The sequence below is a fragment of the Rhinolophus sinicus genome, linkage group LG10 (genome assembly GCF_036562045.2).
Source record: "Rhinolophus sinicus isolate RSC01 linkage group LG10, ASM3656204v1, whole genome shotgun sequence".
In the NCBI taxonomy this organism is placed as follows: domain Eukaryota; kingdom Metazoa; phylum Chordata; class Mammalia; order Chiroptera; family Rhinolophidae; genus Rhinolophus; species Rhinolophus sinicus.
Genome location: NC_133759.1, coordinates 66,102,171 through 66,126,050, shown reverse-complemented (window position 1 = coordinate 66,126,050; position 23,880 = coordinate 66,102,171). Strand labels below are relative to the sequence as shown.

The window sequence follows — 23,880 nt, the reverse complement described above, 5'->3', positions numbered from 1 at the left end:
AATCTAAATTGTATTTCTTGTACTATTTATTTAATATAAGTTTTGTTAATTTCTGCAGTTTCTCAGGGGAGCAATGTTTAAAAAAAAAAACACAGCAGAAAACCTAAGAGGTTAGATATATGGTTTGAATATTATGTCTTTTAAAAAGACTTCTATAGTTAGTGCCTCTTTTAATGAATCTAAAGTCAGTTTTGAGATTGTTTTTATTGATCTGAATTTGTAAGGAAGTAACTCTTAAGTCTACTTTCTTTAAGTAAAGAGAATAAAGACAGAAAATTGTGCATATTAAAGACAGATTTGGTAAAACAAAAACATTTTGACCCTAATGAAGGTCCTGTTGCACAGTATTTTGAGACCTAGATGAAGTAAACTGAGTAATGATTTATATTTTATCTGGAAAACATGGAAGAATTATTTTTGCAACTTAGAGTTCCTTTAATACGGAAAAATAACAAAGAGCAGACATTTATTCAACAGACCAAATCCCTTCTCGGTGCAAAGAATTACAGTAGTCCCTGCTTATCTGCAGTTTTAGTAACCCACAATCGGCCATGGTCCAAAAACATCAAATGGAAAATTCCAGGAATAAACAGCTCATAAATTTTAAATTGTGCACTGTTTTGAGTAGCATGATGAAGTTTCTCTCTGTCCTGCTTCGTCCCATATGGGGTGTGAATCATCCCTTTGTCCTTCGGTCCATATGCTACCCACCTGATAGTCACTTAGTAGCCCTCTAGATTATCAGATCAACTGTCAGGGTATCACAGTGCTTGTGTTCAAGCCCTTGTTTTAATTAATAGCCCCCAAAGCGCAATAGTGATGCTGGCAATTCACATATGCCAAAGAGCAGCCCTAAAGTGCTTCCTTTAAGTAAAAAGATGAAAGTTCTCAATAAGGAAAGAAAAAGAATCATGCTAAGGTACTAAGATCTACAGTGAGAACAAACTTTATATCTGTGAAACATAGTATATATAAGGTTTGGTATCACTGAGGGTGTTGGAACGTATCCTCTGCAGATAAGGGGAGACGATTGTGTAACAGAATCAGTAAAGAGTTATAAGGATATATATGTATGACTTGGTCTTAGCTCTGAAGGTTATTGTGTAACAGGAATAAGACAAAAGATAAGGTACAAAATACAAGTATTTACAAGACCCAAAGAAAGAGTCCCTTAAGCAAATACCTTAACGGCCAAATCCATCCTGTATAGCCTTTGAGCTGAAAATGCTTTTTTACATCTTTAAATGTTAAAAGAAAAAAGAAAAATAGTATTTCATGACTTGTAAGTTATATGAAATTCAAATTTCAGTGCCCGTGCATAAAGCTTTATTGGAATTCAGTGGATGCACTTACATACTGTTTCTGGCTGTTTTAGTGATACGACTGCAGAGGTTAGTAGTTGAAACAGCTTATGTGACCCACAAAGCCAAAATATTTACTTTCTGGCTCTTTACAGAAAAATGTTCCTAACCTTGCTATAGGTGTATATACAGGATTAGAGGCGAGCCCTTTCGGAGTGAGCTGAGGGCTTTGGCTGCGTTCCATCCCAAATAGTGGCCAGTATTGAAGGGGATCATTTCAGCTGCTTTCTCCTCCCCACAGGATGAGATGTACTGATCTAGTTAGTTCCCATTAGAGTAGGCTCCTTAACATTAGGAGAAGCAAACTGAGACGCCTACTTGGTCCAGTGGGTGAATGAATGAGGATGGCAGGGTTTAAGAAAATCGGGAGTAAGGAGGACTGTGTGAACTGAAGACATACATGCCCTGTCTGTGAGACTGTTGTTGCTACGTGGGAATGTAGTATTGCCAGGTTGGGGGACTTAAGAAGAAGTAGAAGGCAATGATCTTTAATATGAAATTTTTTAAAAGTTTAAATATGAGCAATGCTGGAAGATTTAAACTAATACTATTGTTACCGGAGAGTGAGTCCTTCTCAGCCCGGTGTCTAGGTTCTTGGCGTCTCGAGCAAAGAATTCAATAAGATACAAATAAAGTGGTGAGAGAGCAGTTTACCAGAAGAGATAGTACACTTCAAAGAAATAGAAATGGACACTAGCAGTAGAGAATGGCTCAAGGGACCCGACTAAGGTGGTTTTTATCTTTTTCTCTCCAATGGGCTTGAGACCACCTGATTGACACCTGTGATTGACAAGAGGCTATTACCTCATCTTTTTTAAACTGCATAGGTGTGAGTGGCCGGTTTGTTCTAGTTGGGTATCTTGTACCCATTTCTTTACAATGGAAAGGGGAAGTTTTGGACAGAGAGGGAAGGTCTTTTGGGCAGTTGAATGCTATGGATTATGCAGGAATGCAGAGACCCGATGCCTATCTCTAACTGCCTGCCTTGTTTTCCTCTTGAGAGACGTGATCCCCATAAAATCTCTGGAAAGTTGAGGGACAGGTCATCTTTTATTCTGTATTTTCTTCCTGCTGGGCAGGGGTGTAGAGCTGTCCCTACCTATTGGGGGATTCACGGAACTCTCGCCCTATCTGACCTCAGATGAGAGGAAGGGGTCTCAGGATCCGCCTAGAAGACCGTGTTGGCTTCTTTGGTTGCGACTGGCAATCTTGCTGGGGTATCCTCTGTATCCCCAAGGCCCCTAAATGAGGAAAAATGGTATTTAATTAATAAATCTGTTAGCTCTATAGAGCCTGTGGCCATTCAACCAGTCATTTAGGTGGCAGCAGTTGTCCAGGATCTGGGCCCAGAATGGGTTGGAAAGAACATTAGGCTTCAGTGATTACAATCAACAAGTATACTGGCCTGGGGGAATGTTGAAACCTATTTGGTTTGTGGGATGGAAATGTCCAAGAGTTAGGTCCAGAATGGCTTGGGGGTATGTTGGGAAGTCACAGGTTTTTAAATAGTTGTCTGAGGCTGGGGTGAGAAACATCCTGTGATTCAGGCTAGGAGCAATCTTTAGTCTAGGATTCAGAAACTGATTAGAAGAGTAACTTTACTAACAATTGTCATCCCAATAAACTTTAATTAAAAAAAAAAGTAATCAAAGCCTGGGGCTAAGGAGCTAAGAAACTAGGGAAAAGGAGACTTAAAATTTCTATAGTGAGGGAGGCTTAAAACTTTTGTAGTGAGGGAGCTCTCCTATATCACTATAAATCATGGTAATTCTGAGAGCCCAAGTCAGCCAATGGGCGTCATTAGTTTTTGATTTAGGCTCTAAAGCAAGACAAGTGCCAGATTGTTTCTCATACCTTCTTTGACCTGCTAGTTTCCAGCTGACTGAGGGCTTGCCCGAGGTCTCTGCTTCTTCAGTCCTACCTTGAGACTGAGTCTCAACCCTATGTGGGTTCCCAGAGTAGGTGGGGAAGGAGGTAGGATGTGTCCTGCATTCTCTAAGTAGCTGTGACCAGAAACCTTAAAAAAACAAAGCAAAGCAAAGCAAAAGATCTTGTTCCACTCACTTTGTATTGTTCCTGTTGTTAGCCAGCCCAGGTCAGGGTACAGAGGATAAATCATAGGACTCCAACACCACACCTCACTCTGACTCCACTGGGTGCTTTTCGGTGTGGATGAGGGGAGGGTCTCAACAGGAAGAAGCAAACAGCATAGGCCTAATGAATGAGGTTTAGTGGTAGTTATTACCTAAAGAATGTGTAGGATTTAGAAAAGGCTGGAAGAAGGTATTCCCTAAGAAAGTAGAAGGTAAAGAAAATCAGGGAGAGGAAAAGAAGTTATATATGTCTAAGAAATGGCAAATATTCTGGTTTGTTTGGAGGCCTGGGATATGAAGGGGAATTGAAGGGATGAGGTGGGAACTGTGTGTTGGGACAGGACTGTGGAGAGCCTGCAGTGGAGAGGCTTGCAACAGAGACTCAGTCTTGTTCAGTGAGGGACCACTGGAGAGTTGGATGTTGCGGTCTGAGCAGACTCATGAAGTCTGAGTCACCTGGCAGTAACACCAAAGACAGTCATTGACGGGGGTGAGGTAGTGGTATGGTGAAGACAGAGACCACTGTTCTTGCCTGAAGCCACGTCGTTTGGGATAGGTAATGCAGTCTGAACCAGAATGCCAGCAGTGGTATTGATACAGGTTAGCTAGCATGTCCCTAGGTAGACAGGGAGGTCCCTGATGGAATAAACAAAGAGCCATATCCTAAAACTCCAGGTTTTGAAATCACTCCTTCACTCCAGAACAAAATGTAACAATGCCTTGAAGTTAATCATAAAATTCCTTTTGGCCTGACAAACGGAACTGATCTGATATATAAGAGTGAGTTACTTTGCTAATTCCTTTAGGATGGGCAAGCAGAACAAACCTGGTAGACAAATTTCATTAGAAGGCGCCAGTTCCCTTTGTCAAACAGTTCCCTTCTTCAAACAGCTCCCCTTCCCCAAGCAGGCAGGGTAAGGTATAAAAGTAAGACCTTTTGCCTCAGTCATGGGCCACCCCCATTTGGGACCCCCTCCCACTCGAGAGCTGTGACTCTTTGCTTTCAATAAACTATCCTCTTTTTAAAACTCTTTGTAAAGCTTGCGGCGAGATAATGAGGCTAAGAGAGTCAGGCGGGTTGAGAAAAGTGAGTGCTTTATTCTGTGCTTCTGGGCGAGGTTCACTGGTCCGCAGACGAGGCCGGTGAAGTTGCGCCCAGGGCAGAGTGAGGGAGGCATATAGGTGATTTTGGGGGGTGGGGGTTGGTTGAGTGAGGTGGCAGATGAGCAGGTCCCCCACAGCGCAGATCGGGCGCCAGCGGCTGCATCCGGAGTTGTTTATCGCACCAGCAGTCTGCTGCCTTTTCTGGGAAACGCCAGGGGCCCCGGTTTCTGTCATGCGAGGAGGGGTCTGACTTGGCAGAGAGGTATGACTTGGCTCCTGGCTGCTTTGACCATGCCTGTAGCTGACCTAACATTCCGGCCTTTTCGGTTATAAAGGGGCGGCAAGGTCAATCTTACTGCTTCCTGCTGATAACGGGGCAGAGAGGGGTACTAGGCCTGGTCAGCGACGGGAGGGCTCGTGGGCAGCTGGGAGGATGGGTGGAGTAGAAGAGGGTTCACTGTAACTCTGGACATCTCGTGGATGCGGTTCTGTAGAAATTTTTAAAAAACGGGGCCGTTAGAAGCAGGAGACTGATTAGGATGAGTGGGCCTATTAGTGGCATTACCCATGTAGTCAGTGGTGATTGCCACCAATCTGAGAGATGGGGGGTAGACCCTCTCCAGCGCCGGAGCTCCTCTTGTAACTTATTCAGGGTCTGCACGTTTTCCTTGACCAATCCAGACTCGTTGATGTAGTAACAGCATTCTTCCCGGAGGAAGAGGCAGGTTCCTCCTTTCTCAGCGGTTAGCAGGGCCAGAGCTCGTCGGTTCTGTAAGGCAACTTGGGCTACAGAGGTTAGTTGTCGCTGGAGCGATGCGATGGAGGTTGAGGAGGCCTCTATGGCAACCTATAGGCGTGTTTCCAAGTCCTGGGCAGAGTGGATGCTGTGCCCGAGAGCACCAGCACCTAAACCGGCAGCTACAAAGGAAGAGGCTAGGGAGACCCCTAGGATAAGGGGTAGGAAAGCAGCCCTCTTTCGAACTGGAGTGGAAATTTCCTTATAGTGAGGCTGCAGTTCTGTGAATTTAGCCTGTCTGTAGAGCAGTAGTTGGGGGGCTACGGTTGTCAGAATGCAGGGGGTAGGGGAAGAGGTATTTATACACTTGGTGAGTGTCTTGTTGCTCCAGAAGAATGTGCCAGAGGGAGCCTGAAGAGTGGTCGAGAGTGGTCGGGTTGTATTGCATAAGGACTGGTTAGAACCCCCGTAGCATATGGGTAAGATGAGGTTAGGTGGGGGAAGGTATAGTGGTATCTTGGCGATGGGGGAAGGGCACTGTCCTGAGTTGTCACTAGGAGCGAACTGTGTTAAAGGTATAGCTGCTAAAAGGGGGCGTTGCAGAGACGCACAGAGAAAACAATCAGTTATGTTAGGAAATCCAGAGATGTTAAGGAGGGAGGCAGCTTCTTGTATTATTTTTAGCCAGGCGAACGTGGTGGGCGGATCTGAGCTCTTGATCTGTCCTGCAGGCTGTAGTTGGGTTGTGATAGCCTGTTCCTGCTGGATGATGGTTTGGGACTTGTCTCTTAATTGTTGAAGTTGTGGAGGGATAATTTGGATGTACGCCCGGTAAATATAGAGTGTTGCTACGGGCTTTGAAGAGAGAGAGCCCATGGGTAGAGCTTTCCTTTAACTCCTGATGCCCACCTTTGATGCCAGGGGTCTTTAATCCTGAATGTGTATTGGCCTTTGCCATTACGAAAAAAGAACCCTGATTTCCGGTTGACAGTATTTATGTAACAAGAAGTGTAGGGGCATCCACCATATGGGAACAGGGCTCTTTGGAGGAGGGTAGGGTTAGAGTTAGGGCGACTAAGGTGAACCTTAGTGGGGCCCAGCATCTTACAGGTGTAGAGGTCATACTGCGCCGGGGTCCTCTTTAGTCTGGATAAGTGGTGCCATGAGGCATCGCCGAGCAACTTGGCTGCCATGGGAGTTGTAAGGATGACTGTATGGGGCCCTGTCCACTGAGGCTCTAAGGTCTCGGGGTGTAGATTCTTGAGGAGGACCGAGTCGCCTGGTTGTAGAGTCGGTCCTTGGGCTCCCTGTTGTGTTGTTCCTGGCTTGGGTAAATACCTGTCAGCATGTTCACGGAGAAGTTGCCTGAGCAGCGACATGTAAGGGAGGTCGTCGGCCAACGGTGGAGGATCTGTAGGAAGATGGTGATTAAGCAGAAAGGGTCTCCCATATAACAGTTCGAAGGGACTTAGGAAGGTAGGGCTTCTGGGGGTGGCCAGAATCCTGGCCAGGGCAATGGACAGGAGCTCAGGCCATGATTTCCGGATTTCTAAGGACAATTTAGTTAAGTGATCTTTGAGGAGGCCGTTAGCTCTCTCAACCTTACCGGAAGATTGGGGGCGGTAGGGAATATGGAGTTTCCAGGCGATGCCTAGGGAAGAGCTAACTTGTTGGACAATATTAGAGATAAAGGCAGGACCATTGTCTGATTGTAGCGAGTTGGAGAGTCCGAACAGGGGAAGAATGTGCGTCAGAAGGACCTCAGCTACTACCGCTGCGGTCTCATAGCGGGTTGGGAAAGTGTCGACCAAGATAAGCAGATATCTGGTGTTTTTGTGGGGAGGCATGGGAGTAAAGTCTATTTGCCAGTCTTGGCCATGGAGATGGCCTCTCATCTGATGGGTAGTGAAGGTAGGGCATAGTCCTCCTTGGGGCGAGACGGCAGCACAGGTAGGGCAGGAAGAGCAGACGGCGTTTACCGTTTCTCGCAAAGCTGTTGAGGTAAAGAACAGGGTGAGAAACCTGTAAAGAGGGAGAGCTCCGATATGGAGTGACTCATGGACCTGTTGTACTGATCTGACTTTGAGGCAGAATGATTTTGTTATTTAGGAAAATCTATCCGTCAGGGCCTGGGGTACTACCACGCTGTAATAACTCATTATTTTCAGCTTCAGTGTATTGGGGTTTGAGGGAGGGAATAGACAAGAAAAGGACTGGGGCTGGGGATTTAGTATCTCGGGTTAGGCTTCTGGTTACGGCGTCAGCCTTGATGTTCCCTTGCATGATAAGGGAGGAATCAGTTTGGTGACCCCTGCAATGTATGATGGCTACCTGGGATGGGAGCCGTAGAGCTTCGAGTAAGCGAGTGATGAGGGTAGCATTGATGATAGGGGAGCCCTTGGTAGAGCGAAAGCCTCTCTCTCTCCAAATGGCTGTGTGGCAGTGCGCAATAAGGAAGGAGTATTTGGAGTCTGTGTATATGTTTACCCTTTTTCCCCGTGCTAAGTGTAAGGCACGGTGAGGGTGATGAGCTCAGCCTTTTGGGAGGTGTTCCCTTCTGGGAGTCGGGCAGCTTCTAGAGTCTGCTCGGGGGTAACTACTGCATAGGAGGCTCTCCGGCGGCCTTGGGGATCAAGGTAAGAACTCCCATTGACAAAGAGTGTTAGGTCTGGCACTGAAAGGGGTTGGTCTGAGAGTCCTTCTCGGGGCTGAGTGAAGGCTTCAACTATTTCATTGCAAGAGTGCGAGGGAAGCGTAGTTGCAGGGGTAGTGGGAAGGAGGGTAGCCAGATTAAGAGAGGGAGATTGGGTGAGGGTAATATCAGGGTTCTCCAGAAATAGGAGGTGGAACTCTTGTGTCCGGGAGGAGGCAATGTGAGAGAGAGAGCGGTGGGAGAGCAAGTCCTCTAGCCGATGGGTGGAAAATACCTGCAATGGTTGTTGGAGGCAAATTTTTTGGGCCTCCTGGCTGCCGCAGCCAGGGCATGGAGGCAAGACTGCCACCCCTGGACCGTGGGATCAAGTTGTTTGGACAGGTAAGCTACTGGGGTTAAGGTAGGTCCTAAGGGTTGGGTAAGGACCCCCGAAGCGATACCTTGTTTTTCATCAGTATATAAATGAAAAGGTTTGTTGATGTTGGGCAGGGGGCGGGGTGAATTTAGGAGGGTGTCCCAGAGTCGGGAAAACCCTTTAGAGACAGTAGAGGGGGATGAAAGAGGGCCAACAGGCGTCTCTTTAGCAGCTTGGTAAAGAGGCTTTGCCAGTAGGGCAAAATTTGGAATCCAATGCCGAAAAAATCCGAGTCCTAAAAAGGACAATATCTGTTCGGCACAGGTGGGAGGCTGTAGGTCCCTTAATACCTGTGCCCGCTCTACTGTTAGACCTCGGGAATGGGGAGTGAGACAGATTCCTAGATAGGTGACAGTGGGCTTGGACAGTTGTGCCTTGGCAGGGGAAACACGGTACCCTTTGTCCCCTAGGAAATTAAGGAGGGTTGCTGTGTGCCTTTTGGATATGTCCAGCGAAGGGCTACAAAGGAGGAGATCATCTACATATTGAAGGAGGGTGCTGGGGGCTAGGGGGTATTGCAGAAGGTCTTTTGCTAGGGCCTGGCCAAATAGGTGAGGGCTGTCTGTAAAGCCTTGAGGCAAAACTGTCCAGGCCAATTGTTGGGAAGTCTGCGTGTCAGGGTCTTCCCAGGTAAAGGCAAAAAGGTGGTAGGAGTCTGGATCGAGAGGGATGGTGAAGAAGGCGTCCTTGAGATCTAACACCGTGAAGTGGGTGGTACCAGGCGGGTCACTCGAAAGGAGGGTGTAGGGGTTTGGAACCACTGGGTGGATAGGAATGACGGCCTCATTGATTAGTCGGAGGTCTTGAACTAGCCTACAGGTCCCCTCTGGTTTCTTGACTGGGAGGATTGGGGTGTTGCAGGGGGAGTTAATGGGTATTAGGAGTCCTTGACTAAGTAGCCAGATAATGAGGGGCTTGAGCCCTTGGCGGTGTGTAAGAGAGATGGGGAACTGAGGACGAGAGGGGAAGGAAGTTGGGTCTTTAAGAGTAACTTTTACAGGGACATGATGTCTTGCTGCTATAGGAGTAGAGGTGTCCCAGACTGCCAGGGCGACTAAAGATGGAGGGAGAGGCGGGTCAGGATTTCTGTGGGGAGGAGAGTAAGGAGTAGGGAAGTCGAGGGGCTGTGGGGAAACTGCAGCGTGGCGCCAACCTTGGTAAGGAGGTCTCGGCCTAAGAGGGTGACTGGGCATGAAGGGAGAACTAGGAATGAGTGGGTTAAGGACTTGCCTTCTAGGAGACAAGGAAGGGGTGCAGTGGCTAGCGGGCAGGTGGGCTTGCCGTCAGTACCCATGACCAAGATCGTGGGAGGGGAAAGGGGGCCCGAAAAGGAGGGCAGGACAGAGTAGGTAGCCCCGGTGTTACCCAAGAAGGAGATTGACTCACCCGCTACCTGGAGCGTTACCCTGGGCTCAGCGAGGGTGATGGGGGTCGTCGAGTTCCGGCACCGTCAGTCTTCAGCCAATCCCAGCAGGGCCAGCGGCGGGTCGTTCCCTGGAAGAATGGTACCTCCACGTTGAGGCGCCGAGAGTCCATCGTTCTTCCAGGGGCAGTCACTTTTCCAGTGACTGCTCTGACCGCACGCCGGGCAGGGCCTCGTGGGGGCCCGAGGCTGGGGGCATTGCCTCGCCCAGTGACCATCTTTTCCGCATTTGAAGTAGGCTCCTGGTGGTGTTCGTCCCTCCCGCGAACCCCCATCGTGCGCAGGTCCCCTGGGGTTGCGCATAGCTGCCTTGGGCCGCAGGGCTGCTACCAAGGCTTGGGTTTGTAAATTTACTTTCTGTTGCAGGCGCGCTTCTCGAGCTGATTCTGCCTGCTCCTCCCGAGCATTAAAAACTTTAAAGGCCATATTCATTAGCTCTCGGACTGGGGTCTGAGGGCCATCTTCTGCCTTTGTTAATTTCTTTCGGATGTCAGGGGCTGACTGCGTAATGAAATGAGTGGCCAGTACTGTGGCGCCTGCAGGGGACCCAGGGTCCAGACGGGTACACTGAATAAGGGCCTCCGTCAGCCCATTAAGAAAGACTGCAGGATTCTTGTCTGGACTCTGGGTAATTTCCCTAAGCTTGTCAAAATTGACAACGTTGTGGGATACTGCCTGCAGGCCAGCCAGGAGACATTGGACCATCTGATCCCTGCGATGACGCCCATCTCGACCTTCAGGGGTTTCTCCTTGATAAGTCCAGTCCGGCTGTTGGCGGGGGACTGCATGGGCCCCAACAGGCATGGTTGCATCTGTGAGATGGACCTGGTCTTCATAATGGGTGGCTGCCTCAAAGACCCTTTCTCTCTCATCTGCGGTTAGAGTAGAGGAGCAGATGATGCTTATATCATGCCAGGGAAGATCATATGCCTGGGTTAGATATCGGTTCTTTGGTGAAGGCAGTGGGGTTTGACGAAAAGGATCCCAAGCGCTTTTCAATTTGTGACAGGTCGGTGAGGGAGAAGGGGACATGGACTCGGACCACCCCTTTAGCCCCTGTAACTTCACAGAGTGGGCAGACAAGGGGGCGCTGAGAGGTGGGAGGAGGAGGATCATGAGAACAGGTATGGCTACTGACAGGCTACTGACAGGCCCGCGAGCTGGGAAGGAGGAGGGGATGGATAGGAGAGGGAGGTAAGGGTAACGCAGGAGGAGTGGGGGGTGGAGGTGTTGGAGGCCCTGGGTATGGCAGAGGACAGGAAGGGGGGCAAGACAGGTTTTCGGGAGGCTTGGAGAGAGGAGAGGGGAGAGGAGGCGCGATAGAGACAGTGGGTTTCGGTTTTTCACGGGCTATGAGGATTTGGATTGTGGAACAGGAGGAATAGAGGGAGGGACGGGAGCGCAGGTCCCAGAAAGCCTGAACACAGGGGACTTCAGACCACTTCCTGGTTCGTCGGCAGAAATTATCGAGGTCGGTGAGAATATTGAAATCGAAAGTCCCGGTTTTAGGCCACTTTGACCCGTTGTCCAAATCATATCGGGGCCAAGCCACAGTACAATAAAAGGTCAGGTGCCGAGGGCGAAGATCCTGATCAAGGCCCAATTTATTTTTAAATTGAGGAGTAGACACCCGAGTGGTGTCGGAGGGTCAGGTTTAGAATTTTGGTTTCCCGTGTCTGTTCTCGGGGATCAATAGTCAAGACCAAAGACCCGGTATTTGGTCTAAGCTACGTAACTGGGACGTCTCCACAGCTGTCCTGGGTCTAGGACAGAACGGAAGGCAATCTCCGCGCGGCCAGAGACGTTGGCAGACGATCGCTGCAGGCAGACACGGGGGGACTCACCTCTCACACAGCCAGAACCGGGTGGAAGGTCGCAGGTCCTGAGCCGCCAGGAGGGAGAGGAGGGCGGTCCCAGCGCGCCAGTAAACGGGACCGACCACTACTCCCGGGTTTCGGGTTCGGCCCCTGATGTAAGGCTTGCGGCGAGATAATGAGACTGAGAGAGTCAGGCGGGTTGAGCAAAGTGAGTGCTTTATTCTGCGCTCCCGGCCGAGGTTCACTGATCCGCAGACGAGGCCGGTGAAGTCGCGCCCAGGGCAGAGTGAGGGAGGCATATAGGTGATTTTTGGGGGTGGGGGTTGGCTGAGTGAGGTGGCAGATGAGCAGGCCCCTCCAGAGCAGATCGGGCGCCAGCGGCTGCATCCGGAGCTGTTTATCGCACCAGGGTCTGTTGCCTTTTCTGGGAAACGCCAGGGGCCCCGGTTTCTGTCATGCGAGGAGGGGTCTGACTTGGCAGAGGGGTATGACTTCGCTCCTGGCCGCTTTGACCATGCCCACAGCTGACCAAACACTCTTTGCCTCTCCTGGGTCCATGTTTCCATTCTTCGGTCTCATGAGACACGATCCCAGCACTCACCCAGAAACTGCCGGCAGATCCAACATCATCTGTATCGTTTGGGGACTGACAGGAAAATATTCCTACCTCATTTGGGGACTCACAGAGACATATTCCGCCTTCATTTGGGGACACAGGAAAATATTCCTACATCAGTATGGAGGAGGAAGGAGTTCTGTGAGCAGGGGCTGCACAGGTGGTGAGGTAGGAAGTAGTAAAGGGAGTCCCAGGGCCCTTGATCCTTTGTGACCTGCTGTCCTCCTTCCCTTGTCATGTATAAAGTGCTTACATGTTGATTGTCTCATTTAATTCACACAGCAGTTCTGAAGCATTTCCCCCTCAATTTATACGTGTGGAAAGAGATTCAGATTAAGCACCCAAGATCTAAGAGATCATACCAAGAGCAAGCAGATTTTTGGCTTATTATCATTTTTACTTTACAGAGAGATTAGTTGAGAACTGCACAAGATTATTTATACTTAGCTTTTTAATGATCTTTCCTCAGCCTTTTAGAACTTGGGACTAGAATTCTAAAATCTTAATTTCATAATGAAGTTTTCATGTAACCTTTTAATATAAATTAAACTTGTAGATATAGGTATCTAATCAGTTTTACTAAATTATATTTAATGTACATTGATTAAAATGAAGAGAAGCACAGTCATTTTTACGGGTATGCAAACCATTTATCAGTAAACAGACACTCTCACTATAATATAGAAAGAGTATCAAAGGGTTCAGTTTCTTTCCTTCTGCCTTGACATACTGGTAAGCATTTCATATCACCAAGGGGACTCATATGCCTGGCACTGTGTTTGTTTTTTCCTTTTATGAGCCATTTGAGGAATCCAGTTGTCATTCTTTCTATATATTTTTTCCTTCTGACTTCATGCACAGTTTTAGTTTTCCCAATGAAGAACTAAGCTAATTCCAAAAAATAAGTCAAAAATTTTAATATTAAGTAATGTCTATGGGGAAAATGAAGTATAATTGTCTTAATTAAAGCAACAATGAAAAAAATTTATTTTAAATTGAACTACCAGTCATTGAGATACATGCTGTATTCATAAGGTAGAAGCATTGGAATAAAGTTTTAGCCACAGAGTTATGAAGCTTTAGATGCTTATGGATTATTTTTTAACCCAGGTTTAGATTGCAGCTGTTTGAAGAACTTTTTTCCATGCATGTTCAGCTTAACCTTTCTACTTTTCTACTTACTGTATAGGGATGGGATTTTCTTTTCTAATGTTCTACCTTGAACTTGGATGCCTCACTCTTAACTGTCTAAAGAAAGTGAAATTAGTCATGCTACCATGATGTAATTTTGGTGACATCCAGCCATGTATTTCTGAACTAACACAGCCACTACTTTGACAGGTGACTTAAGGAAGATAGAGTTAATGTCAAGGTTATCCTTTCAAACCAGCTTATCTAGCAGGGATTGTTAGAGCAGAAAAGGCAAAAAGCAGCCTTGGGTTAAATTCATTACTTGAGCTTTTGATGGTGTAGTGATGTAAGAAACCTAGCACAGCTACAGTTTTGTCTTGTCAGGGATATCATATGGCTGTAGTAAGGGAATGTACAAACAAATTATGTACTCCACCTTTGTTATGACACAATAACAGAAACCTAAAGATCACAGCAGGTGTTACAACTAGTTTATGTTCACTGAGAAGTTTGACCAGGTGTTTTAAACTCTGATTCTACATGCTCCAGACCACAGCAACAACCAGCCTCTACTGAATGGATCATATAATCTGCTAGACATTGTTCAGCCTGGGGAAGACAGTTGGAAAGCCATGTCCTTTCTCACCCAGGAGTTTGCCACAGAAGGTGATGAATACTGACACCGTGTCTATTGCATAGTGTCTGGGAGGCAGATGTACTTATTTTCAAGTCCTGACTGTTGCTTCCTACCTGTGATCGTGGCCATTTCCTTCATATCTTTGAGTTTCAGTTTCCTCATTTATGAAATAAGCAAGAAAGTACCTAACTAGTAGGATTAAATAATGCTGTGTATGAAAAGTACTTGGTGCAGAACAAGTGGGTAGCTACTACCTACCTTAACAGACTGGACAGGTGTGCCGGGAATTATGAAGGAACCTAAACCAGCTTGGGGGAGAGTTGGAACCCAGTTCCTAGAGGAAGTAATGCCCAATTTGAGACCTGATGGTGAATTAAGGTTGGATTGGGGGTTGTGTATTCCAGGCAATGGGGACATTTACAAAGTATGTGATTGCTTTGTGTTCACTTTCTTTGTGGCTATACAGATAACATGTAATTTTAATAACAAAGGATAATTTAAGCATTGATACAGAACTAAATTTGTGCTTAAAATAGTAACTATTATTATTGCTTTAAGTGTGTTTCTTACTACAACTCAGAAATGTAAGAGCTTAAATGGCACCTGAGAAATTTAAGGATAAAGAATTAAATGGACTGAAAAGCTTTCATAAAGCTAAATGTAACACATGTCTGTATTGTCGGGGACTTGGCTTTATGATACTTCCTGTCAGGGCTTGACATTGAAACAAATTGCCACACTTTCATCGTCTGAATTTTGATTAATATTAGGCACAGTTTTCTGTTATTTCTTTTTATGGTCCAATGAGCAATGAAAAGTAATGTTAAAAATAATTATCCTTCCTGATAATATGGTCTCATCAAAATCCCAGAATTCTAGCCAGGTTATGTACTAAGTTATACATTTTTAAATGACAGCATTTACAAATAAAGACCAAGCAATGCTTTTGTTTACATATTTTGAATAACCACCTATTTTTCCTTTACCCTTTTTGGCTTCTTGTCTTGGGTAGCTCAAAACTTTAAAGGGCAGAACTAGATACCCAGTAAACCGCAGCCACACAACATCTATAATGTACCAATAGTTGAATAGAAATTTAGCTCTTACTGTGTAGAGTTAACAATTTATATTATTTTTCCTATGCTGGCTTTAGCCAGTAAAAACATTCACTGTCCTGATAACCTCCTAAGGATGGGAGCCTTAAACTATGAGATTATTGCAAAACCTGATCTGCTAACAGGAAGATTTCCAATAGTCAATGGCTTCTAACTTAGAACAGCTCAGTCTTGAGATACATTAACCCGAGGTGCCACATGTGTCCAGAACAGGAAAGCCCATTGTTTTTAGTTTGCCTTCTCTTTAAAGGCAAGCTGGGGAGTGACTAGCCAGACAATGTTACATACTGTTTACTGCCCATCTCCTTGTTACTGTCCTCCATGTTTTTTTTTTGTCATTATGTTTCTCTGTTGTCATTAGACAGCCCTTTTCCCTGAAGTAAAATATGCATGGCACTTGTCCTTTATACACCAGGGTACTCGTTTTAAACTCCTTCAAGAGATCTTGATCCCAGAAACCTCTCTTCCACGGATAGGGTTGGCTTAAGTGTGGACTGGCTCGATCATAGAGAATCCCTGATTCTTTGGAGATTGAACATTCTAGCTCTCTTCATTGCTGCAGTAAAAATTGTCACTGTGGTTACTGTGCAAGGTGCCTTCTTTTTCCTGCTTTGGACCAGGCAGTGAACTGGCTGAAAATGGTCATTTTCCTGCAGTGTCTTTGAGCAGATATAATTCCTTTGGATTTAGGCCTGAGCAGTTTATTAATGACGATATGATATGTGAGGAGCCCACGACTGGATATAGCCCCACAGGAGCCATGTATTTTGAGTCCCTAAAGGCTTCTGGCCACTGACCAAATGATAGCCTGGAGAGGGCCAGTTTTTCCTTTGCTGATAGCTGCTAGATAAGTGGTTGACAACCTGAGGGAAAGAGCAGTCGGTATGAAAGAGACTATAAAAAAAAAGCTGCGTACTTCCTGAGTCTCTTGGCTGTGATGTTGTAATCCTCTATGGTGATTTAGTGGGAACAAAAGAGATCAAATATAACCTTGGGGTAACATACACATTGTTGGGGGGAGGATGGTTTTAATGTGCTTTTTGTTCTAGATTGTCAACTGCCAGTAGCCTAGTTACCTTTTACATAGCATATTGTGAAAATAGTTTGAATAAGACTTACAATGAAAATACAACTTTTGAAGAGTGCATAACGTTCCATTTCTAAACTGCCTTCCATGTAATTTTGTAATTTTCTAAAAGTACCTGACCTAAATATTGCTTCTTAGTTGTTCAAAAATACATTTTAAGAAAATTTAAGTATGAATTAAATATTTTAGCATTCTTTGTCAGTATTTCAAGAATTGGCTATATAATCAAGTATGCGTAACATTTTGTTAAACATATGTTTATTGTGGAGAATTTTGAAAATAATGGAAAGTACAAAGAAGAATAAACAACTGTAATCCCACATGTAAAACAATGTCAGACACACACAAGTACTCACATATTTGTTCAACGACTGTGGAGACAAATACTGTTAATATCATTTATATATATGTTAATGGTTTTTCTCCATGTGTATGGTTTTTTTTCTTAAGAAAATGTGGATCAAAGCATGCAAATATAATGTAACTTCTCTATAAATTAAAACAAAATTATTACTTTTGACATTACTTTTATTATTCTTTTGTGATAAATGGAGGTCTGAATTTGCCTGTGGGTCTTAGTTAGGGGACAACCTCAATTTTAGGCATGTTTGCTAATTTCATGAGGTATTGGTTGGTTTGGATTCTCATTAAATATCTGAGTGACCTGAATTCCATATCTTTCTTCATAAAAATTTCTGGAGTAGGGTCTTTTATCCCTACTGATGTAGGTGATGTTGGATCTGTCGGCAGTTTCTGAGTGTGGGCCGGGATCCTGTCTCGTGAAGCCAAGGAATGGAAACACGGACCAGGAGAGGCAAAGAGTTTTAAAAAGAGGATAGTTTATTAGAAGCAGGAGAAGAGGTTGCAGCTCCCGAGCGGGAGGGGGTCCTGAATGGGGGTGCCCGTGACTGAGGCAAAAGCTCTTACTTTTATACCTTCCTTTGTCTGCTTGGGGAAGGGGAATTGTTTGAAGAAGGGAACTCTTTGAAGAAGGGAACTGGTGGCTTCTAATGAAATTCGTCTACCAGGTTCGTTCTGCTTGCCCATCCTAAAGGAATTAGCAAAGTAACCCACTCTTTATCTATCAGATCAGCTCCGTTTGTCAGGCCAAAATGAATTTTATGATTAACCTCAAGGCCTTGTTACATTTTGTTCTGGAGCGAAGGAGTGATTTCAAAACCTTGAAATTTTAGGATATGGCTACCTTTTCTTTATTCCACCAGGGACCCCCTCTCTACCTAGCAGTCGTACTAACTAACCTGTCTCACGACTGCCCATGCCTGTGTTTCAGCCTTGTCACCTCAGTCCTGTAGATGGTATTGGTTTCCTTTCCTTTCCCTTGTCACAGTCTGACTTCTACCAAACTCATTCCCCCTATTTCCCTACTTGAACCATCTGCTCCAGCCAAATGGTTTTTTCCTGTTATACCCTGAATCCACCCCATTTGAACTCCCACGGCTACTTCTTTTCATGCTGTTGTCCAAGCTGGCTGGCATACCTACCCCCTTTTCTTCACTCACTGAATTATTTGCTGTGAGGCCCAGCACCAGGTCCTGTATTTCTATTAACCTGCCAATATTAGTAAGTTATGTGATCCTGAGAGGCAGTATTCTAGGGTGTTAAGTTTCAAGTGAATGTTTGTTAGTTTTTGTAAAGACCCTTTTAAAACTTTAAGTTGGTAGTTATCTTAAAAATAAACTCTCCCCTGTACCCGACCTACAGAGAGAGAGAGAGAGAGAGAGAGAGAGAGAGAGAGAGAAATTGGCATATGTTTGCTTTGGTATTTTCTTTTCCATGGCAATTAAAACCGTTAAAAAAAAATTCTTATACCTCAGTTAGTTCTCCCTTGATTTAGTTGTCTATTTGGATAACGTGGCTAATTTGGTTTCATCACTTCTGTGAGTTTTGATTGTGCAGTTAAGTCCTCACTTAACGTCATCAGTAGGTTCTGTGACTTTAAGTGAAAGACATATAACAAAACCAATTTTACCATAGGCTAATTTATATGAACAAGAGTTAAGTTCCTACAATGAGCTAATGAAACAAAGTTGAACGAAATGAAGTTATTCGAGTACTTGCTGTATTTCCTCCTCCTGTCATCAAACTCTTCCTTCAACATTACCTACTTTGTAATTAAAATTGGCCTGCAGTGGGGGGGACGGTCCCCCACTAATCATTTACTATAGTTAACCTAGGCCACTTTGATAAGTCAGACCTCTGACCTTGACTTAACCAAATGTAGTTTTAGGCTTTATAAATGCAGTCATGTGCCCAGTAATGACATTTCAAGGACAGACGGTGGTCCCATAAGATTATAATGGAGCTGAAAAATTCCTATCTCCTACTGACATCGTAATGATGGTAATATCATAGCACAACCCATCCCTCACGTGTCTGTGGTGATGCTGGGTAAACAAGCCTACTGCGCTGCCCGTCGTAGAAAAGTACAGCACATACAATTAGGTACAGTCCAGACTACTTGGTAATAAACGACTGTGTTACTGGTTTATATGTTTACTGTACTTCTTATTGTCAATTTAAAGTGTACTCTTTCTACTCATGGGAAAAGGTGTGCTGTAAAACAGTGGCCGCGTTACGCCAGCAGCAGCCTCATGTGTCTCGTGCTTACAACATCTCTCGATTGCATCATTTTCTCTGGTGCTTGATTTAATCTCGTTGTTTTGTTCAGGAACATGCTGTATAGGCTTGGGTAGTGGGCTCTACCATCTAGGTGTGTGTAGGGGCGCTCTGTGATATTCGTATGGTGACGAAATCGCCTAATGATGCATTTTTCAGAATGCATGACTATTTATTTCTCTTAACCAATTAAGCAATGAAGCTATTATTGGCATTCTTCCCAGCTGCACATCAGGAAGCCGCATAAATAGTTTAAAGATTTTTGAAAGTCATGGCTCCTGCTTTGAACTTACTACCTACTTAACTCTTCAATGATAAAAATGTGATATAGACTGAATGGGCCAAGAACATCTGGGTAGAACAGTACAGTGGATTGCCTCTGGAGCCAATAAGATCAGAATTTGGATCCTCAGCCTTCAATTCAGTGGTACAGAGAGTGTCTTACTGTCCCTGACCTCAGGTTCTGCTTCTGTGAAATGAGCAGGTGACGCCATGGGGAGGATCAACTGAGTTTCCTTTCCGCTGCTTTCCTTTGCAGGGGTTAGTGAAGAGCTCTGATGACTAGGGAAGTCAGTGCAAGCTTCCTCAAGGATGAAGACTTAGCTAGGCCTTCAAGGCAGATGAGAATTCCATTAGGTCAAGTGGTGAAGAAAAGGCATTCCAGGTATAGGGGATCAGTTGTGAAAAAGACCCTGGACAAGTCCATAGAGCCTTGAAAGCATGTGCAGGGAGGGAACTTGATGAAAGCCATGCATGAAAAAAAGTATGTCAGAGGAATAAAAGGGAAAGAAAGTCTGTAAAAAGAGGGATGAGGAAGATGATTTTATAATCTAGGCATGAGATGATGAGAGTACCAATGAGGATAGGTGGTCGGGGTGGTAGAGAAGGGGAAGCTAGTAGGGGCATTTCCAAGGAAAAATCATTAGGACTTGGTGTGTGAGGCTATGGGATGGAAGAATTGGAAGGGTTTAAGTGGGCAATTATTGTGTCATTCATTCATTCATTCATTCATTCTTAAAGTATTGAAATTGAAAATCTGCTGCTACAAGGTTCTGTTCTCGGTGTTGGGGATTAACCACTAAATAAAACAGAAGTCCCAGCTTTTTTGAAGCTTACTTTCTAATGTTAATTGTGTTAAAAATTTAGTGCATCAGTTTTGGTATTTTGAGATGTCATTATCTAGCTCATGATTCTTTTTATCATATCTAAAAGTCAAGTGCGAAATGTTGATTAAAGCATACCTAGTGTCTTCATGAAATCAACATACAGTATTTTTATGTTTTAGGACTATAATGAATGAAACAATTAAACTGAAAATGCTGTACTTACAGATCAAAAGAGGTGGTACTACTATACATTTAGTAATTTGCCTTACAGTTAATAAATTTCAGGCAGTGTCATGGAGTTTACAACACCTAGGAAATTGTTGAGTTGTGAAAGGTTTCTTTTGTAGGCTTTGGTTGGGATTAAAATTAGGTTCATTTAATAACCAGGAGGAAATAATTAGATTGAACAAAACTGTAGTACTTGATGGCTTTTTTCCAAGTGATTTATTTTGTCAGCTTATTTTTTTTTTTTATTTTTTTTTTAAGGGGAACAGGACTTTATTGGGGAACAGTGTGTACTTTCAGGACTTTTCTCCAAGTCAAGTTGTTGTCCTTTCAATCTTAGTTGTGGAGGGTTCTGTTCAGCTTCAAGTTGTTCTTTCAGTCTTAGTTGTGGAGGGCGCAGCTCAGCTCCAGGTCCAGTTGCCGTTGCTAGTTGCAGGGGGCACAGCCCACCATCCCTTGCGGGAGTCGAACCGGCAACCTTGTGGTTGAGAGGATGCGCTCCAACCAACTGAGCCATCTGGGAGCTCAGCGGCAGCTCAGCTCAAGGTGCCGTGTTCAATTTTAGTTGCAGGGAGTGCTGCCCACCATCCCTTGCGGGATTCGAGGAATTGAACTGGCAACCTTGTGGTTGAGAGCCCGTGCTCCAACTAACTGAGCCATCCGGGAGGCAGCTCAGCTCAAGGTGCTGTGTTCAACCTTAGTTGCAGGGGGCAGAGCCCACCATCCCTTGCGGGACTCGAGGAATTGAACTGGCAACCTTGTGGTTGAGAGCCCACTGGCCCATGTGGGAATCGAACCGGCAGCCTTCGGAGTTAGGAGCACAGAGCTCTAACCGCCTGAGCCACCAGGCCGGCCCTTTGTCAGCTTATTTTTGAATTAGTGCTATGATATTTTAGCTTTTAGTCTGAGTTTTCTTCAATTCTTTAAGTGAACTAGACAATTCCTGACCAAAAAATGTTAAGAAATGAAGTTTGAAACCAAAAATATAATTTCCCACGGTATTTTGAAAGCTTGAATTAGAAGAACATTATCAGTATTTTGTGGGAAAGTAGGTAGTTAAAAAAAAAAGAACATTATCTAATAGGATGCATGTATATATTCATTTAATTAGGATTACTTCCGTTTGTTTAATGTACCTAGTTGTGTTTCATAGTGTTTTTGTGGTAACCACAATTAATTAATTATAACAATAGAGTATAAGGATTATTCATAATTCTTAAGGAAAGAACGAGCTTTGAACCCAATAGTACTGATATAATTTCATGCAATAAAGGAACATTAAAAATATTCTAAAAAATGATTAAAACTCTGAACTGCTATAAATATATTACCTCTCAGTATCTGGATTTCTCAGTTTAAAAAAATCAGATGTTTTTTCTTAAGGATGATTTTAATTTTTTTAAATTTCCTTCAGGTAAAAGTGCGGTTTTAAAGTGTCTACTGGATGTTCACAAAATTTTTCAGGAAAGCGATCCATCTTACATTCTAAACGATCTCTACATTTCAGACTACTGTGTGTGGATTCAGAAAGCCAAGTAAGTTTTGAGTTACTTATGAATTATATGTATTCCTATTTCTGGAATACTTGCTTACCTAGGAGGAAGAAAATGAAATAACCTGGGAAATAAATCTTAATGAAAGAGAAGCCCCATATAGCCACAAAACACTTTAAGAAGTAACTGGATCAAAATGAGGTACTTGAATTTGCTTAGGAAAGAGGTGCAGATGGTGAAAAGTTAATTTTACTAGAAAAAAATAGTACAGTCTAGAAAATAGGTGTTTAAAAAGGCAGTTGTGAAGATTCAGTGCTTTCTATTGATTGTCCAATATGAAATATCAAGACCAATGTTTAGAGTTTGCTTACAGTGGGGTAAGAGTATGTACGTGTGTGTGCGGGTTGTGCCTGTGGGTGCGTGTGGTGCCTGTGTAAACATCCAAGGACACAAATCTAATCAATTCTAATTGCAGAACTGTGCGTTCATTGGCTGATCACTGGCTTACAGAATCCATTATTCAGAGTATAAAAAATACAGCCTCAGAGCCTAATAACATGATTCTTGCTAACACTTGTATCTAAGGGTCTGAACACTCACAAATGGGCTCCTTGCACTTGGTATGTAAAATTTTAAAAAGAATTTACCATTGCCTTACTCAAGGAACGATATTAAGTTTAAAAATGCAGTGAATTTTCATTTTGTGAGGGGGTTCTGTAGTCTTGATTCTTATCAGACATGCCCAAAGTACCCATTTCAGTAACAAGAGATCGTTAATTGAGAACATACAAAGTACAAAAAGAGCTGTTGATTTGAATGATTCTTAGGTACTGTAGACAGTGATTACACGATATCATTGTGACTTACAAGAAAAATGATCATGATATTTTTACTATTACTGTGATTGATAAATTAATGCTTTAGTCATGGCTTTAATGCTTATTTCAAGTGAGCCATTATATAGAATTTATTTTTTATTTCTGTTGATGGAGAAGCAATTACATTGCAGAGTGAAATAAGAAAAATATCTTGAAGCTATACCTGTAGTAAGGAAAATGCTTAGGGTACTGCTCAGGATAACACCTAGTAACATACAGCAGGAGGTGTCCAGCACTTGTGTTGGAAATCTAGATCTTATGAGATGGAAAATTGCATCTTTAACCCTTGAGGTCATGATGGCACGTCATCACTTCATTGGATACTCCTGCTAATTGAGCCTATCAAATACCCTGCTACCATTTCCTATTGTTTTCATAGTATAATTAAATTGAAATGGTCTATTTGTGTGGGTTTAGGATTTTTTTTTCTTTGAGGGTGAGGATTTTATAAATATTAATGAGCATTGATGTTTGTGCTAGGATCCCATTTCTGTGAGTTCCTCCTTTCTCTGTTCATGGTATTCCTTATTAACTAGAGAAAGATCATATTTCATTAAAGTAGAACCATGTATGGCCCTCAAGATTATATGGGGATTATTAGACTTTATTTCTCTTGAAAATATTTCCCCTTGCTTTTAAGTTGCAGGAAATATAATGAAATTCTTAGGATCTAATAATTGTTATAATAGTAAATTTTCAAAAGGGGTAATATATTGGGAAGTGAGATAGGAGAGAGAATTCAGCAGGAACTCTTCAGGTTACTTTGGTAAAATTTTTTCAACTTTACCAATTTGGACATAACTTTCCTTTCCTTAAATAGGCTGTATCAGTTTTATTTTATATGTTTTTATGTAACTTAACTCTAGTTTAGCCCAGCTGTTTTTTCCTCCACCTTGAAATGAGACATTTGTTCATTTACCTAATTTTTATTAAATTTCTTAATTTCCTACTTAATTTTTCAAGGACAACATGACAGAGCTTTCCAGTATCATCTTTACTGTGAACTTTCTTGGCTCTGAGTTAATTATGCTGCAGTGAATGTCCACGATTTTCATAACTAATTTCTTCCTCACCATTCACCTTCTGGTTTATTTCTTCCCCATATAGTTTATCGGTGAAATCTAGCACCTTATTTTTATGTTTTAAAATAATTCTGTATTTTCATTAGTCTCTGTTTGTTTTTGATTATAACAATTAAGACTATGTAAAATTTTATTTGAAATACCAGACAAGTGCTAAATTCTGACTAGCACAAAGAACAGCATTCCATTTTTGCAGTCAGGCATTTACTTTGGCAAAAATTTATTGGAATGTGGGTAGCAGTCATTCTTATATTGAATTAATGAAGGGAAA

At 43.6% G+C, this 23,880-nt stretch overlaps 1 protein-coding gene across 1 annotated transcript in view; it reads left to right on the top strand.

The window, feature by feature from the left end:
* SHQ1 (SHQ1, H/ACA ribonucleoprotein assembly factor) overlaps positions 1 to 23,880 on the top strand; it is a 167,152-nt gene that overhangs the window by 85,251 nt on the left and 58,021 nt on the right. Inside the window, exon 10 of the mRNA XM_019717052.2 lies at positions 21,571 to 21,691. Within this exon, the coding sequence (XP_019572611.2) occupies positions 21,571 to 21,691 (121 nt within the window). The remainder of the gene's footprint in view (positions 1 to 21,570; positions 21,692 to 23,880) is intronic.